This window comes from Nyctereutes procyonoides, unplaced genomic scaffold, assembly GCF_905146905.1.
Source record: "Nyctereutes procyonoides isolate TBG_1078 unplaced genomic scaffold, NYPRO_anot_genome, whole genome shotgun sequence".
Taxonomy (NCBI): Eukaryota; Metazoa; Chordata; class Mammalia; order Carnivora; family Canidae; genus Nyctereutes; species Nyctereutes procyonoides.
In genome coordinates this window covers 1,382,852-1,399,958 of record NW_026575032.1, presented here as the reverse complement: position 1 = coordinate 1,399,958, position 17,107 = coordinate 1,382,852, and the positions used below count along the sequence as shown (strand labels likewise).

Sequence of the window (17,107 nt, the reverse complement as noted above, 5' to 3'; positions counted from 1 at the left end):
GAAGGGCACAGAGTTCTCAAATGCACTCTGCTTGAAACATTAATTTTTCAAACATATCTGTGTATGAGATAAGCAGAGGTCAAGCATATGCTGAAGAGAAAACATAACAGCCACACAGTCCCAGAATTACCTCCCTTAGCCACTTTGTATGTGAGAGTAACTTACAGGTTTAGCAAGCTTCCTTGTTCTCTCTGTTACTTGAGAGAAGAACATACTTTATTCTCTTAGAGCTGTGCCTTTAAGGGTAAATTAAAAAGTTAAACATATGTTAGTTACGTTGGTAGGAAACTCCTTGTAGTACATTCCTGATGTGAAAGTCACATACACAGAGATTAACCACTTGGGGGAAAAGTCATATGGCTAAAACTTGTTGCCAGACATTTAGTTTTTCATTGTCTGCAGTTTCTGTGACTCATGGAGGTTAACAGATTACTTTTGTGTTTCAGGGTGATACATCTGGGGACTATAAGAAAGCCCTCTTGCTGCTCTGTGGAGGAGAAGATGACTGAGGCATCAGCCAGAGAGAGATCTTACGCTGTGCCTGCCACCGCCACTTTGACCTTCGTTCACAGCTTGCTGCACTTTTTATATGCCAGTGCTTGACACATTGCCTTATTCACGTAGTGTGCTAATAACCAAAGCATACATGCTGCAGAAGAAAAATAACGGTGCTTCTTTCTTATGTTCAATTAAGATCTTTCTCTTTGTCTGTTGTAGTACTAAAGTGTACTTACGTTATTAAAGTCTAAAGTCTGGGTCATTTAGATTTTCTTTTAAAAGATCAGACTGCTTTTAGCCTTTTTAAAAAAACTTCATTTATATTAAATTGAAAACTGTATTTCCTTAATCGGAATCTTAGCCTTAAAATTATGAAATCCTGGAAGTGTTATTAATCAAGTTTGCTACTAAATTAAACCTGAAAAATTATGGTGGTTGCATTCAAAAGATTAGTAAGAAATAAACATTTCCTTCCCCCTGAATTATGTGTGAGTGTGTGTTCAGAAAAAATTTTTAAAACTTACTTGTATTTGATTGCGGTTGATACAAGGTTACTTTAGTTTCAGTTGTACCATATAGTGATTTAGTTTCTCTATGCTAAGCTCACCACAAGTGTAGCCACCATCTGTCACCATATAACACTGTTACAGTATAATTTTCTATATTCCTTATGCTGTGCCTTTTATCCCTGTGACTCATTCATTCCATAACTGGAAGTCTGTATCTTCTGCTCCCTGTCACCCATTTTGCTCATTTCTTCCACCCCAACTGTCCTCTGGTAACCATCAGTTTGTTTTCAGTATTTATAGATCTGATGCTGCTTTTGTCTGTCCATTTGTTTTTTAGATTGCGCATATGAGTGAAATCATATGGTATTTGTCTTTCTCTGCTGACTTATTTCACTGAGCATAATACTATGAACAATGATATCTTTTGATATTTTTTTTCAAGCTAGTCATTGACAATGGTGTTAACTAACAACTAAATTTACAGTTGGCTTTTGGACGATAAGCTTGAAATGCAACTGCATTCCTCTGCATTGTGGAATGAGGGAGAGGCTAAAGGAGCCTCTGATTTATTTGAAGCATTTTTATTTGGGCATCAGGTAAGGCGATGCTTATGATGCTGGTTGCTTAATAGAAAAGCTATCTTAAAACAACCTAAAAAATAAAAATAAAAAAAACTAAAAATTCAGAGTGCTACTTTTCTCTTTCCTGTTATTCACTCTTTTCTCCTATTTTCATCTGCTACTTTCTTTGAGATAAAAAAAGCAGGCAATATCTGTTAGAAGTAGTTTCTCTTTATTTGCCTTTTGGTTTTCTGCATTCAAACTGCTTTTTGAATTGGTGTCAATTTCTTTTTTGCACTGATACCTTTGGATATGCATTTTTTAAAGAGCATGTGATTACTATTAATAAGACATTTTTATAAATGGACTACTCTTCCTTAGAAAATTTTTAAATAGTAATATTGTTCATGTCACAATCTTGGCTACTAATCAGAATGGACCCTTAAAAGTTATATGTGTGTGTACATATAACATTGTGATTTATTTTTTTGAAAAGCTCTATAGGTGATTCTGATACAGAGCCAAGTTAAGAATTGTCTATATATATTTTCAGTTTTATTAGGATATAATTGAAATATATCACTGTGTAAGTTTAAAGTATACAGCACAATGAATTGATATGTGTATTGCAAAATGATTATCATAATACATTTTATTAACACCCATCATCTCATATCAATTTTTTTTCAAGACTATTAGTCTTTTTTTTTTTTTTAAATTCATTTATTTATTTTATGATAGACACACAGAGAGAGAGGCAGAGACACAGGAGGAGGGAGAAGCAGGCTCCATGCCGGGAGCCTGACGTGGGACTCGATCCCGGGACTCCAGGATCGCGCCCTGGGCGGAAGGCAGGCACTAAACCGCTGAGCCACCCAGGGATCCCCCATCTCATATCAATTTAAAAAATGTTTTTTTCCTTGATGAGAACTCTATAACTGGATCTGTCTCTTAACTCTCAAATATACTGTAGAGCAGTGTCAACCACAGTCCTCTTAAAACTGGAAGTTTATCCTTTTTGACCACTTTTATCCAATTACCTCATTCCCCATGCCCCACCTCTGGTAACCACAAATCTGATCTCTTTTTCTATAACTTTGGTTTGTTGTTGTCTTTTGGACACCACATGTGAGATCATAGAGTATCTTTTCTCTGAGTTATTTTACTTAGCATAATGTCCTCAAGTTTCTCCCTTGTCACAAATAACAAAATTTTCTTCCTTTCTATGGCTGTATTATCTATATCTATATCTATATCTATATCTATATCTATATCTATATCTATCTATATCTATCTATCTATCTATCTATCTATCTATCTATATATATATACCACATTCTCTTTATTCATCACCTGATGGACAATTAGGTTCCTTCCATGTCTTGGCTTATTTGTAAATAGTGCTGCAGTGAATATGGGGTTGTCTCTCAAGCCTTGTAATTATTCAAGCAGCTTATGTTACTCTTAGTGGCTCCCAGGAGTTGAAGGAACACCAAGACCTGTTTGTGTCCTAAAGTGGGAGATCTCAGTCATCACCTAGATTCAAGCTGATTGGAATCCAGACTCTCAGCAGCTTTTAAAGTATGCAAAAATACCTTTTTCTTTCTTCTTTTTTTTTTAAGATTTTATTTATTTCAGAGAGAGATAGCACAAGCATGAACAGCGGGAGGTGTAAAGGGAGAAGCAGACTCCCTGCTGAACAGGGAGCCTGAGGCAGGGCTCAACCCCAGGATCCCAGGATCATGATCTGAGCCAAAGGCAGATGCTTAACTGACTGAGTCACCGCAAAAATACCTTTTTTAGGGGAAGACAGGGATGCACGTTTCTGGTTGCTTCTTTGCACTGAGTCCTAGGGTGATGGCCAGTTAAGAACTTTGATACTTTCCCATTGAACTGGTGAACAGAGTCTTTCTGGTTTGTCCTCTGGCAGCCTCCACAAAAGCTGAGGTGCTAGATATATACACAAACTCCCTTAGAAACTGGTGGGGCAATGTGGAGTGGGGCAGAGGAAGGCAATGAAGCAGGCACCTGCCAACCTGCTGGATCTTTGATTGGAAGCTACCCCATGAGCCACAATATAAAGATAAGCTAACAGGCCTCTTTTACAGAAAGACTGGGCAAGCGTTTCACTCTGCTAGTTCTGTACTATTATGCCCTGGGTTAAAAACTGTTTCTCCATTTATAACAACCCTTCAGGACCTGTGAGCACAAGCCATGCTGGCCAGCAGAGCCAGGTAATCAAGACGTATCCCCTGGGTGGCAGCTGTAAAAATCAGACGAGTGTATAAGTTCCCACTCAGGGGCACCAGTGAACCTGACCAAAGCAGAGAAAGGTGCAAAGAAGAGCATCCATTGGCCTCTGTCACCCGAGAGCAACTCCATAGACCTAAGGTGTGCTAAACCAGAAGCCTGCCCCTTAGGCTGAAGCTTTAAGACAAGCAAGTAGGCCTCTTTAAAGGAAAGATTGAGGGTGTTTCAGTCTGTGTCTGTGCTTGGGTTTGGTAGCCAGCTATGCACCATTTCTTCCCTTGTTACAGCCCCATGAGACTCACGGATGCAAGCCCTGCCGGCCACTTGGGCCAGATGATCAAAGGGTGTCTCCTGGGTGGCAGCCATAAAAACGGCACTAGACATGTGTACCAGAGATCTCGATCACTCAGAGTGAGAGTGAGAAGACAGTGCCAGTCCTCTGAGGTCTTTACAGAGGATTATAGTCAGCCCTTAGGATGTATGTTTAATTACAAACCTGCCCCTCAGGCTAAAGCTGTGAGGATTAGCTAATAGGCCTCTTTCACAGACTAGGCTCCCCAGTCTATTGCCTCTCAGCTGTACCCTGGGCATGGTACCCAGTTAAGAACTCCTTCTCTATTGGTTACAGTCCTTTGGGACCTACAAGCATAAGCCCTGTTAGCCACCAGAGCCAGATAATAAGGAGGAGTATCCCCTGGGTGGCAGATGCAAAATTCAGGACTTCACATGACCGTGTGTAAGTGCCTTTCTGGGAGTTTCTGGTGACCTGGAGTGAGGCAGAGGGAGAGCATAGAAGTGGTGCCCGCAAGCTCCCATTTTTGGAGATGATTTCCTTATGTGTGTTACATTAGATGCCAGCCCCTCCAGGTTGATGCTTTAATAAACAAATGGGCCTGTTTCACAGAAAGCCTGGGTGCTTTTTGTTTGGTTGCCTCTGTTCTGAGTCCCAGAGTGGGCGAATCCACATGAACCCTTTAAGTACTGCTCCTCAGTTCGCTATGTAGTCTTGTGGGTCTCATGGTTGGGAGCCCTGTTGGCCTTCGAAGCTAGATGTTTTGGGGGCTCAATTCTCAAGGGGCAGGTTTTAAAAGTTGAAGTGCCAAATGTGGGGTTCACACCCTTTGCTTCCAAGGGAGAAGTTCAGGGTTGTGAGTTCCCTTCCAGCTGTGGGTTATAGCACCAGGGGTGTGGTTTATGGTGAGATTGTTCCAGCCTCTCCTACCCACTCCCAAGTGGGTTTATTTGCCCAATATGTAGCAGTCACTCAGCTAGTTTGTTTTTGTTTTAGAGAAGGGAGAGCATGAGTGGGAGGAGGGACAGAGGGAGAGAGAGAAAGAGAGAATCTCAAGCAGACTCCATGCTGAGCTCAGAGCCTGACTTGGGGCTCAATCTCATGATCCTGAGATCATGACATGAACTGAAGTCAAGAGTCAGATGCCCAACTGACTTAGCCACCCAGGCATCCCATTGGTTCTTTCTTTCTTTCTTTCTTTCTTTCTTCCTTTCTTTCTTTCTTTCTTTCTTTCTTTCTTTCTTTCTTTCTTTCTTTCTTTTTTAAAGGAAATTATTCCATATATAGTTATAGATTTGATGTGTCTGTGGAAGGAGGGGAGTTTTCTTTTTCTGTATCAATTAGGTGAATTATAGTAATTGATTTTCCACTATGAAGCAATCTTACATTTTCAGGATAAATTTCACTTTGCTATATTATTATTTTAAAATATTGCTTTATTTGTTTTATTTCTGTATTTTTGAGAATTCTTTTCTCTGTTGATGGAACATACTTACCTGTAGTTTTCTTTTCTTGAAATATTTTTGTCTAGTTTTAGTATCAGAGTATTGCTAGTCTTCTAAAATAAGTTGGGAGTGTTTCTTCCTGTTCTGTCTTGTGTGAAAATTTGTGTAGAATTGGCATGAAAATTTTTCTTGTATGTTTGGTAGATTTTCCAGTGAAGTCATTTGGGCCTGGAATTTTTTTTGGGAAGGTTTTAAACGGAAAAATCAACTACATATAATTTTTAATATTTAGACATCAAATATATATTTATATTTTAAAAATATATAAAGATTTTTTAAAAAAGATTTTATTTATTTATTCATGAGAGACAGAGAGGCAGAGATATAGGCAAAGGGAAAAGCAGGCTCCTCACAGAAAGCCGGATGTGGGAACTCAATACCAGGACTCCAGGATCATGACCTGAGCCAAAGGCAGATGTGCAACTACCAAACCACACGTGTGCCCCTATAGATCACAAATTTAGTGGCTTAAAATAACCCAAATTATCATATAGTTCTAGAGGTCAGAAATCTAAAATAAGTCTCATTGGTTTAAAATAAAGGTGTTGGCAAGACTGTGTTCCCTTTTGGAAGCTCTAGGGGAGAATCCCATTTTCTTGTCTATTTCAGTTTCTGGAAGACACCTGTATTCCTTGGCTCTTGGGTCCTTCCTCCATCTTCAAAGCCAGCAATCAATTCATTTTACTTTCTGTTTTCTGTCCTCACATCTCTTACTCGGACTCTTTCCCTTTTAAAGGACCCTTGTCAATTACATTGGGCCCACCTGGATAATCCAGGATGCTCTCCCCATCTCAGGATCACATCTGCAAATTCCCTTTTGTCATATGAGGTCGCAGATTCTGAGGATGAAGACAGGGACGCATATATTTTTTGGGTGGGGGCCATTATACAGATAGTTTCAGGAAATGATTGTGGAGTATATACACAGCATGGTCTCTGCTCAGGTAGTAGAGCTGCTCCACATTCTAGGTATAAACACAACTGCCATGTAGTATACCCTCGGTAATTCCGCTGATGTAAAGGAGGGAAAGCATTTCTTTACTTGATTTTTTTTTTTTACTTGTACTTAATTTCTTTTTTTTTAATTAATTTTTTAAATTAATTTTTAGGGTTTCTTTAAAAAAAAATTTTTTTATTGGAGTTCAATTTGCCGACATATAGCATAACACCCAGTGCTCATCCAGCAAATGCCTCCCTCAGTGCCCATCACCCAGTCACCCCAACCCTCACCCACCTCCCCTTCCACTACCCCTTGTTCATTTCCCAGAGTACGTAATTTAAATCATCGAAACCCTCCGGGGTCAAGTTTTTCCTTCCTCATTCACCTCTGTGTGTGTATGAGTGTGAGTACTTGAGCGCAGCGCACCCCAAAGAATCTCCTGCCAAGCCTGCAGCGGTCTGCCTTATGGTCACTGGGTGGTGCTGTTGGCATAAAGTTTCACCACATTCAACCCACTTCTGTTTAATAGCAGCAAACTTAATTATCAGCGTCGGAGGGCATTCCTCTAATCGTCTGCTGTAACACACAGACAAAAAGTCAATTTAAATTTTAATCCCCTATTTGATTGTTTGTCACTTGGTTTAGAATTATCCTGTCTTCCTGGGCTTAGGGTATTCTCCCCCCCCCCCCCCCCCCGCCCCGTAAAGCACTGTTTTGTCCTTTGCCTCAAGATATTTTGAAGTCCAATTCCTACCTTTTCCCCACCCATATTCCTTATTTGGATGTAGTTTTATTTTTTTAAACAAGTTTTTAGATTTTTGTTTATTTATTTGTGAGAGAGAGAGAGAGAGTGAGAGCATGAGCATGAGCTGGGGGAAGGGGTAGAGGGAGACGCAGTCTCCTCACTGAGCAGGGAGTCTTGATGCAGGCTCCATCCCAGGGCCCTGGGATCCTGAGCTGAGCTGAAGACAGATGCCCAACTGACTGAGCCACCCAGGCACCCCCGCCACCCATATAAAAACTACTATTTCCTTCTTCAAGTTTTTCAATTGGTTTCCTAATATAATAAATGACTATTTAAGGTCATTAACTAGTCACCTTTCATCTTCTCTTCTACAGCCTCTCAGCATCCTTAAGTTACTCTTTTTGGTGCCTTTCATATTTATCTATGTAATTTAAAGCATTATGTTTACATTTTTAGTTCTTGTTCCAACAATTATTATAGCAAGAATCTCTAGACCCCTCATTTTGAAAGGCTAAGGTACCAGAGACTCTCTACCTTTCTTCTCTCCTCTCCCCTTTCCATCTCCCAACTCTGGTCAACTGTAATTTTGCTTTTCAGATTGTCAGCATTGATTCTGTTTACATTCTCCTCCATAACCCCAATGAAGTCACTATATTTGTCAGTATATTGATTCTACAATTTGGAAATAGAGATGTTCAGATTATCAACTCATAGCTAACCTACCTGCATGTCATTCTTGCCTTCATGACACTTGACATCTGTATCACAACTTCCTGGGGTGCCACAGAGAAGACTGTCTTTCTCTACATTTGCAGCCTCTCCTCTGTGTATTTTCAGTTAGGGCCTCATTACTTTCTGTCACTTTTCCTTCAGCTTTCCATTTCCCAGAAATCTGATGACATTTCTCTTAAGCTCACAGCTTCCCTGTTGTTCTCTTTATTGTAAGATTTTTAATGCCTTGACTCTTATTTAATAGTGTCCAGGGCCCATAATTTCTCAGACTGCTATCTTAAACTGATGTTCTAGAATGACTTCTCAAGTGCCCATGCTGTTCATGGTGCCTTCTACAGGTCCTGCCTGATTCCTCATGCCCTTGTCGTCGTGTTCTTGTCTCCCTTTGTGCGACTGCTGTGCCCTCTTCCCAAAAGCCCCAGTCCTGTTCCTATTTCCAGGCCAAGGAGGCTGACAAAAAGAAGGTATAATTGACTTTTGAACAACATGGGTGTGAACTGCATGGATCCACTTTTTTAAAAAATATTTTATTTATTTATTCATGAGAGACACACACACAGAGAGAGAAAGAGAGAGAGAGAGAGAAGCAGAGACACAGGCAGAGGGAGAAGCAGGCTCCATGCAGGGAGCCCAACACAGGACTTGATCTCGGGTCTTCATGATCACACCGTGGGCCGAAGCTGGCGCTAAACCGCTGAGCCACCGGGGCTGCCCGGATCCACTTTTTAAAAAAAAGATTTTATCAATTTATTCATGAGATGGTCCACTTATACGTAGTATTTTTTTCTATGAATCAGTACAGTATTGTTTAGTTTATGTGTTTTCTCTTGCTTGTGATTTTTTCTTTCTTTCTTTCTTTCTTTCTTTCTTTCTTTCTTTCTTTCTTTCTTTCTTTCTTTCTTTTTTAAAGATTTTATTTATTCATGAGAGACACAGATAGAGAGAGGCAGAGACACAGGCAGAGGGAGAAGCAGGCTCCATGCGGAAGCCTGACATGGGACTCAATCCTGGGTCTCCAGGATCACGCCCTGGGCCAAAGGCGGGGCTCAACCGCTGAGCCACCCGGGATCCCTTGTGATTTTCTTAATAAGAAAATTTCTTAACATCTTCTTTTATTTAGCTTACTTTATTATAAGAATATAACTCATAAAACATACAAAATATGTGTTAACCAACTGTTATGAGTGAGTATTCCGGTCAACAGTAGGCTATCAGTGGTTATGTTTTTGGGGAGTCAAAAGTCTGTACAGATTTTTGACTACACAGGAGTCAGCACAGCTAACCCCCACATTTTTCAAGCATCAACCATAGTATTTAAACCACCTCAGTACCTCCCTGGCTGAAGATGATCATAGTTGCCCTGTGGGGCTGTAGACAGGAGTCCTTGTTCTGATCTCTGGGTCCCAGATTTGTCCTGATGACATGACTTCTCCTGCTCTTTATGCCCCAGACTCCTGGGACTTTACTTGTGCTTTCTTTCTGTTTCTAGCAATTTTGGCTTGTGTTGGTCTCCTCTCTTTGTCCATTGGTAGTCTTGTGAGCCAGCCAGACCATAGCACACCTCCCAGATAATCATGGCTAGCATGCCCTGACCACCATCTCAGATTCCCTGTTCCTGTGTACCACCTCTGTCACTGGGCCCTCACTACCTTCTCCTGGAAATCTAGCTGCAAGCTGCTATCTGCGTGTCCCTGATGTGGCCACCACTTTTTAACATGTCCTTGTCCTCCTGGTTGCCCTTCCTGTTGTTCATTCAGTCTGCCTACTCCGCTTTTTCGACCTCACCTATTTTCTTTCATTAGGTGCCATCTTCCCCACTTCTTGCTTGCTTGAGCTGCTACAAGGAAAGCAGAAATACTTTGTACTTTCATCTGTTCACATATCACCCTCCGATTCTCCACATCCTACAATCTATATATCCTCAATGAGGGCAATATCATCCCTAAGAGGGTAAACATTGGTTTTGGGAGCTGAAAAAAATTTACTCCTTTTGCATATAAAGCACAGATATATGCACATTGTACATGAACAGATAAACAGCATATATTTGCGGTATTAAACAGTTAATAATGAAGATCATCTCTCTTTGTGGAGAGCAATTATCTCTGTTTAAGAAGAACTTACAGTGCAATGGGAGAGTCTCCACTGATGGGCATGACCTTAAGACCCTACCCAATTCCATCTCAATGCTGGGCTGGTTTGAACTGAATTGCTCATATGAAGATTAGACTTGTGTAAGGGTACCAGAGTGAGAGAGAGAGATAGACAGAGGAAGAAAAGAAATAGAAAAGGAAAAAGAGAGGAGAAGAGATATTGATTGGTTTCAATAAACTTTTGTAGAAGTTTTATTTTTTTATTTTTTATTTTTTAAAATTTTTTTATTATTTATTTATGATAGTTATACAGAGAGAGAGAGAGAGAGAGAGAGAGAGAGGCAGAGACATAGGCAGAGGGAGAAGCAGGCTCCATGCACCGGAAGCCTGATGTGGGATTCGATCCCGGATCTCCAGGATCACGCCCTGGGCCAAAGGCAGGCACCAAACCACTGCGCCACCCAGGGATCCCCTTGTAGAAGTTTTATATTAATTACTACTAGGTCTAATGCTGTTTCCTTTTGAAGGTCTAATCCATTTAGCCATTTCTTGTACATGAAAAGCCTTTTTTTGTACTTGATTAGGCTCTAGTGCAAAGTTTGCATCAAAACCCTTGAAGAAGATTAAAAGGAGGTAGGAGGAGAGGGAGTGAGGGAGGGAGTGAGGGGGGGAGAAAAGGAGAGGGAGAGAGAGAACAAGTGAAAGCACAAACATGCATGAGAATATGAGCATATATTTAATGCTGGTGAGGAAGAGGTGAAACAGGCACTCTCATTCATTCCTGATTAATACCACCCTTTGGAAAGAACTTCGACTTTGAAATATTTATACTATTTGATATAGTATTTCTATTTTGGGGAAATGACCTAAGAAAATGCTTTGAAATACAGATAAAAATTCTTATGTGTAAAATGTTAACCATAACATTACTTATAGTAACAAATAATTGGAAACAATCTAAATGAGAACACTAGAGGGATGGTTAAGTACATTATAGTACATACATATAATGAAATGTGGTACAGCAGTTAGATATAATCATTCTAAATAACTTCTAGTAACAAGAGAAAATACCCTACAATGTTAAAAGATGAAAGTAGAATATACAACTCTAGAGGTAGTATAATTCCACCAAAGAGAGAAAAAATTCAAGAAATATACTGGATATAACCAATATGTCTATCTAGAGTAGAATGGATAAATTAAATTTTTATATATCATGCAGTGGACTATCATATAGCAATGAAAATAAATGAACTCCAGCTACATCCAATAATGTGTATTAATCTGCCATACATATTATTGAGTGAAAAAAATCAAGATATAAAATACATAAAATATGATTTAGTCTATATAAAGTTTAAAAACAGACAAAATTGAAATGAAATTTTTAGTGATATATCCTTAGGTGATAAAATTTTAGTGAAAAGCAACAGAAATAAGTATCACAAAAGTTAATTTGGTCATTACTTATGGGGGAGGAAGAAGGTGGTAACTGGGGAAAGATATTTGGAAGCTACAGAAGTGATGGTAATTTTCCACTTCTTGGCCTGGATAATGGTTACTGGAAGTTTGTTTTGTAAGTATTTCTCAAACTCTATACTTACATTATGTGTACTTAGATACAGGTGTATTTCACAATAAAAATATTGGATGTACTAGAAAGAAATTAAGCTACTCATAAAAGTATTGTTTCTTAATGGTAAAATTATAGTTGTTTTTTGTCTTTGTATTTTACTCTATTTTCCAAATTTCCTACAATGTACACACCTTCCTTTTGTCATCAGAGACCCAGTTAGCTAAAGCCAATGAGAAAATCATTGCTGAAATCACCTCCTTGCTGGTGAAAATAACTAGCAACATTTTTGAAAATAAGTGAGAATTCCAGTGGGATTTTAGAAAACACTTAAGGAAGGAAATGCCAGGAAAAATGGGTTTAATATGGATCCTGGGGGAAAACAGGTTACTTATCTTTTCTCTGAATTTGTATGCTGAGATTACCATTTAAACCAGGATCTGCTGGTGGCTATCATTACCACTGAATGGAGAAAAGCCTGCTGTGAATGAAGCCAACACAAAAAAGAGCAGAGCAATGAGATGGAGAAGATAAAGTCATGATGAAATGCTCTAAGCAATTTGATCCATCTCTACCTAAAGCTACATGAACTCTGCTTAAGCTAGTTTCTTTCATAGTAACCATGAGTGCTGATGATCAACATACATCTTCTCTTTTATTCTGTGTTAATGCAAACAAAGATGGAGAAAGTATGTAGTGGGTGTGATGCCAGCCATCTGTCTGAGAGTCCCAATAAGAAAGCAGTTTGTTTTCCCTATTGCTAGCTCTATTAAGGGAATAGCAACATAGAATATTTAGCTAATCAAATGTAACCAAGAGAGAGAGAGAAATATTGGGAAGAAGGGCTTTGGGTGATTCCACATAACATTACCTTGAAGACTTCTTTACCTGTAATAGGAAGGGGTGGGGAAATCCATTCCCTTGTGCTCTCAGGGCCTGAGCACCCCACCACAATGAATCTGATTCTAATGTTCAATAACATGTATTTTTCATAAAAAATGGTTCCTCATGAAGTAATAGCAATTTGTTCCAAAGCTCAGAAAAATTACCTGCTTGAAAGAGAGAACTTTATTAAACCTTGATATCAAGTGCTCTAATAAATGCTAAGCTGAATAAACAAGTGTTGGATAAGATGCTAGCGAGGACTTTTGGTTGAAAAATTGAATCACAAAGATGAATCAATTGATAACAATACATATCTACAAAGGTTTCTTGCTTTCGGATCTCTTGCTTAAGGAGGTAAGCAGGAATTCACAGCCAACTAAGGTTTAAAATCTCTTGTAAAATCTGCTTCAACCTCAAAATATATAACACTTTAATTATTTTAAAAATATATTTATTTATTTGAGAGAGAGAACACACATGCATGCATGCACGGGAGTAGCAGGGAGGGGTATAAGGAGAGGGAGAGAGAGAATCTCAAGCAGACTCTTTGCTGAGCATGGGGCGCAGTGTGGGGCTTGATCTCACAACCCTGAGATCATGACCTGAGCCAAAATCAAGAGTCAGATACTTAACTGACTGAGCACCCAGGCACCCTGCATAACACTTTATTATAATTTAGTTATCCATCTAAGCACATATATCCTATTCCTTATGCAATTATGATTTAAGGAGTATTCAATGTTATTCTTGTGATTTTTGCCATTTACTGAAGATGAGCTATAGTTCCTTTCTGACTTTAAAGACATCAGGAACTTTTTTGGAGCAGAACATTTTCATTTAGTTATTATGAAAATAATATTTTATAATTATAAAGTAATAGGGTCATATTTTTGAAGGTTAGGAATATAAAGAAAGAAAAAGATACCACTCTAACAATTAATGTATACCATTTTCAAAATAATCCTTCCTTCTCCTTGTGGGGTCTCCCAGGGGATTCCAATGGACAGAAACCCACTTCTCGGTCTAGATCAGGTCAGTAAGTTACAACAAAAAATAAGGCAGAAGAGGTTCAGAAGTTACTTGTATTGATGGAATAGGGAATAGGGACTCTAGGTTGATCACATGGATTTGCTAATATTGAACCCCAGAATTAGGCAGATAAACCAGCAGTATTGGATAGAGGAGGCCACCCTAGGAAGGAGCAGGACCCTTGATACATCAGAGGAGTATCACTACCCTGAAGCCAGGACAGTACCGATGGTGGTCTAAGTGAAGCACACTCACTTATTCTTCCTAAACCTAGCAATCAGTTAACTCCCTCTTCCTCTCGAGGACCAGTATGAGTAAAGGGAAAAGGGCAGTTTATCAAGGGAACATAGAGAAAAATCCTCCTTTTGGAAAATGGGAGTAGAAAGGGTGTTTTCTTGTTACAAGTAAAAACAACAACAAAAACTCCTACAACCAACAAAAGAACCCCAGAGGAGTGTAGTATTTCAAAACTCAAAAAGAACAATTCAATGGTTGTGATGGAGCCATGATTATTGTTTTGTCAAGAAATATGCACAGAAAGCAATTAACATAGCAGCACTGAGATTACTGTCCTTAGAAAGGCCTGCTTTAGGGATGCCTGGTTGGCTCAGTGGTTGAGCATCTGCCTTCGGCTCAGGGTGTAATTGCGGGGTCCTGGGATCGAGTCCTGCATCAGGCTCCCTGTGAGGAGACTGCTTCTCCCTCTGCCTATGTCTCTGTCTCTCTCTCTCTGTGTCTCTATGAATAAATAAATAAAACCTTAAAAAAAAAAAGGCCTGCTTGCAAGATTGTCCTCTGGTTACTTTGAGAGGGTTCCCATCATGCCTACAACTGATTAGAATTTTTTTTTTAAATTTATTTTTTTTTTAATTTTTATTTATTTTATGATAGTCACACAGAGAGAGAGAGAAAGAGGCAGAGACATAGGCAGAGGGAGAAGCAGGCTCCATGCACCGGGAGCCCGATGTGGGATTCGATCCAGGGTCTCCAGAATCGCGCCCTGGGCCAAAGGCAGGCGCCAAACTGCTGCGCCACCCAGGGATCCCTGATTAGAATTTTTTATTGTGCCTAAACTATACAAACAATGTGGTCTATGTTGAACTTTGTGCCTGTTTTTCTCCACATGTCTTCCCATACTTTTCCTTTGCTGATTTTGTTTTGTGTCCTTTCACCGTAATCCATCTTAGCTGTGAATATGATTATATGCTGAGACTTGTGAACCCTCCTGGAGAATCACTGAAGCTGGCAGTGCTCCTATGGGCCCCTGAAATAACATGGCTAGTGGTTTCAATTGTTCCTTTGATTCTAAGCCATTCCTCCATGAAATAAGAATTATAGGAGTTGCCCAAAAATGGACTGTGAGACTTAAGAGACTCAGAAGGAAGGTAAAATGGAGGTCATTTGTCTATGGACTTTGGTAGATTGTATTAGGTTAACTTAGCTAACCTGAAACTATATTTTCTAGAATTCCTTTTCCTATATGGTTTGGGGTTATCATGAGTCAGGAGAGATATTTTGTATAAGGTTTGGAAGTCAGAAGTGGGACAGCAGTTATCTTGCTTTTTGTGCTCTAAAGTTTGAATGAGGTGCTGTCGTAGATCATGCATGTTGTCACTTGTCCACTGGTTCATCTGACTGGCACAGGTCAGCATCTGGGCTCACATCAGCTACAGCTCCTGCCTCAGCCTCCCCAACTCCTGGGGCAAATGCATGGTTAGCTTTATGATGAAAGGTACCAGTGTCTCCTGTGGAACACATTCATCATCAAAGGTGAAGACTTGGGGGTACTGAAAGACCAAGGCAGGTTCCAGTTCATCTAAAGGAGTTCCAGCTCAGCCTCAAAAATATTGGAAGAGGAAATCCCTCACAATCTCTAAGTGTCCCTTGATGTTCTTGCTGGGTATGCTGATAATACAAGCTCCTCCTACCTGTGCAGTTCTCAGGGTTGTGTTTATTCCCATCATGGTTGGCTGGTTAGCTCAGTGGTTGAGCGTCTCCCTTCATCTTAGGGAGTAATCGTGGGGTCCTGGGATCCCCCTCTAGGTTACTGTGAGTAACCTTGAGGATTAGATAATATTTTACTCTGGGATAAAGAACAGACTTGCTTACTAAACAGTAAACTATATGTGCTTACTTTGGTGAATTCTCTAAACTCAGTGTTTCTCACCTATGATGCAAATTCCAGTATCCATTAGGTGCGGTATCTATCTGAGAAGCTCTGTGTTGCACCCATAGGACTTGAGGGTGAGAAGAACTGAGACAAACATGATGTTTTGCTGCTTGCTGTACTGTGAGTAACAAGTATTTCCTCTCTGACCCTGGAATATAGTGTCTTCTACCAGAACCCATGGAACAGTAAAAGGCTAATTTATTAGCTTGAAAGTAGATTAAAATCTTAGACTCTGACAGCAGGTTCTAGTTTATCCTCACTTCCTCCACTTCATGCTCATCTTCCCTTCCCAGCTGCCTGCCCTGTGAACTTCAGGCACCAGACATAGAGACAACAGACTCACATAGATTGACTTTTGCCCACTCCTTAACCCTCTTTTACTCTTGTAACCACCAATCTAATCTGTTCTCTGCATCTATGAGGGCTTTTTAAAAAATATTGTTTTGTTTGTAGATGGTTCATATAAGAGAAATTATATGGTATTTGTCTTTGTCTGACTTCCTTCACTTAGTGTTATACCCTTTAGGTCCATCCGTGTTGGTGCAAATGGCAAGATTTCATTCTTCTTTATGACTGAGCACTATTCTATTATGTGTGTGTGTGTGTGTGTGTGTGTGCACGTGTGTGTAGAAATAATCCTCTTTATCCATCTCTCCATGAGTGGACACTTATATTGTTTCCATGTATTGGCTATTGTAAATAATGCTATGAACATAGGGGTGTGGATATCTCTTACCATAGTGTTTTCATTTCCTTTGGATATATTGCCAAAGTGAAATTGGTGAATCATAGTTTTATTTTTAATTTTTTGAGGAATCTCCATACTATTTTCCATAGTGATTGTACCAATTTATAATCCCACCAACAGTGAACAAGAGTTCCCTTTTCTTTACATCCTCATCAGCATTTGTTATCTCTTGTCTTTTTATTTTATTTTTTTATTATTTAAAAAAATTTTTTTATTGGAGTTCAATTTGCCAACATATAGCATAACACCCAGTGCTCATTCCACCAAGTGCCCCCCTCAGTGCCCATCACCCAATCATCACAAGCCCCTGCCCACCTCCCCTTCCACTACCCCTTGTTCATTTCCCAGAGGTGTCTCTCATGTTTTGTCACCCTCACTGATATTTTCACTCATTTTCTCTCCTTTCCCTTTATTCTCTTTCACTAATTTTTATATTCCCCAAATGAATGAGACCATATACTGTTTGTCCTTTTTCGATTGACTTACTTCACTCAGCATAATACCCTCCAGGTCCCTCCACGTCGAAGCAAATGGTGGGTATTTGTCGTTTCTAATGGCTGAGGAATATTCCATTG

At 39.6% G+C, this 17,107-nt stretch overlaps 1 protein-coding gene across 1 annotated transcript in view; it reads left to right on the top strand.

Moving 5' to 3' along the window:
* Positions 1 to 980, top strand: part of ANXA5 (annexin A5) — a 29,501-nt gene extending 28,521 nt beyond the window's left edge. The window contains exon 13 of the mRNA XM_055317020.1: positions 447 to 980. Coding sequence (XP_055172995.1) covers positions 447 to 509 — 63 coding nt within the window. The 3' untranslated portion in view covers positions 510 to 980. The remainder of the gene's footprint in view (positions 1 to 446) is intronic.
* The last annotated feature ends 16,127 nt before the right edge of the window (positions 981 to 17,107 follow it).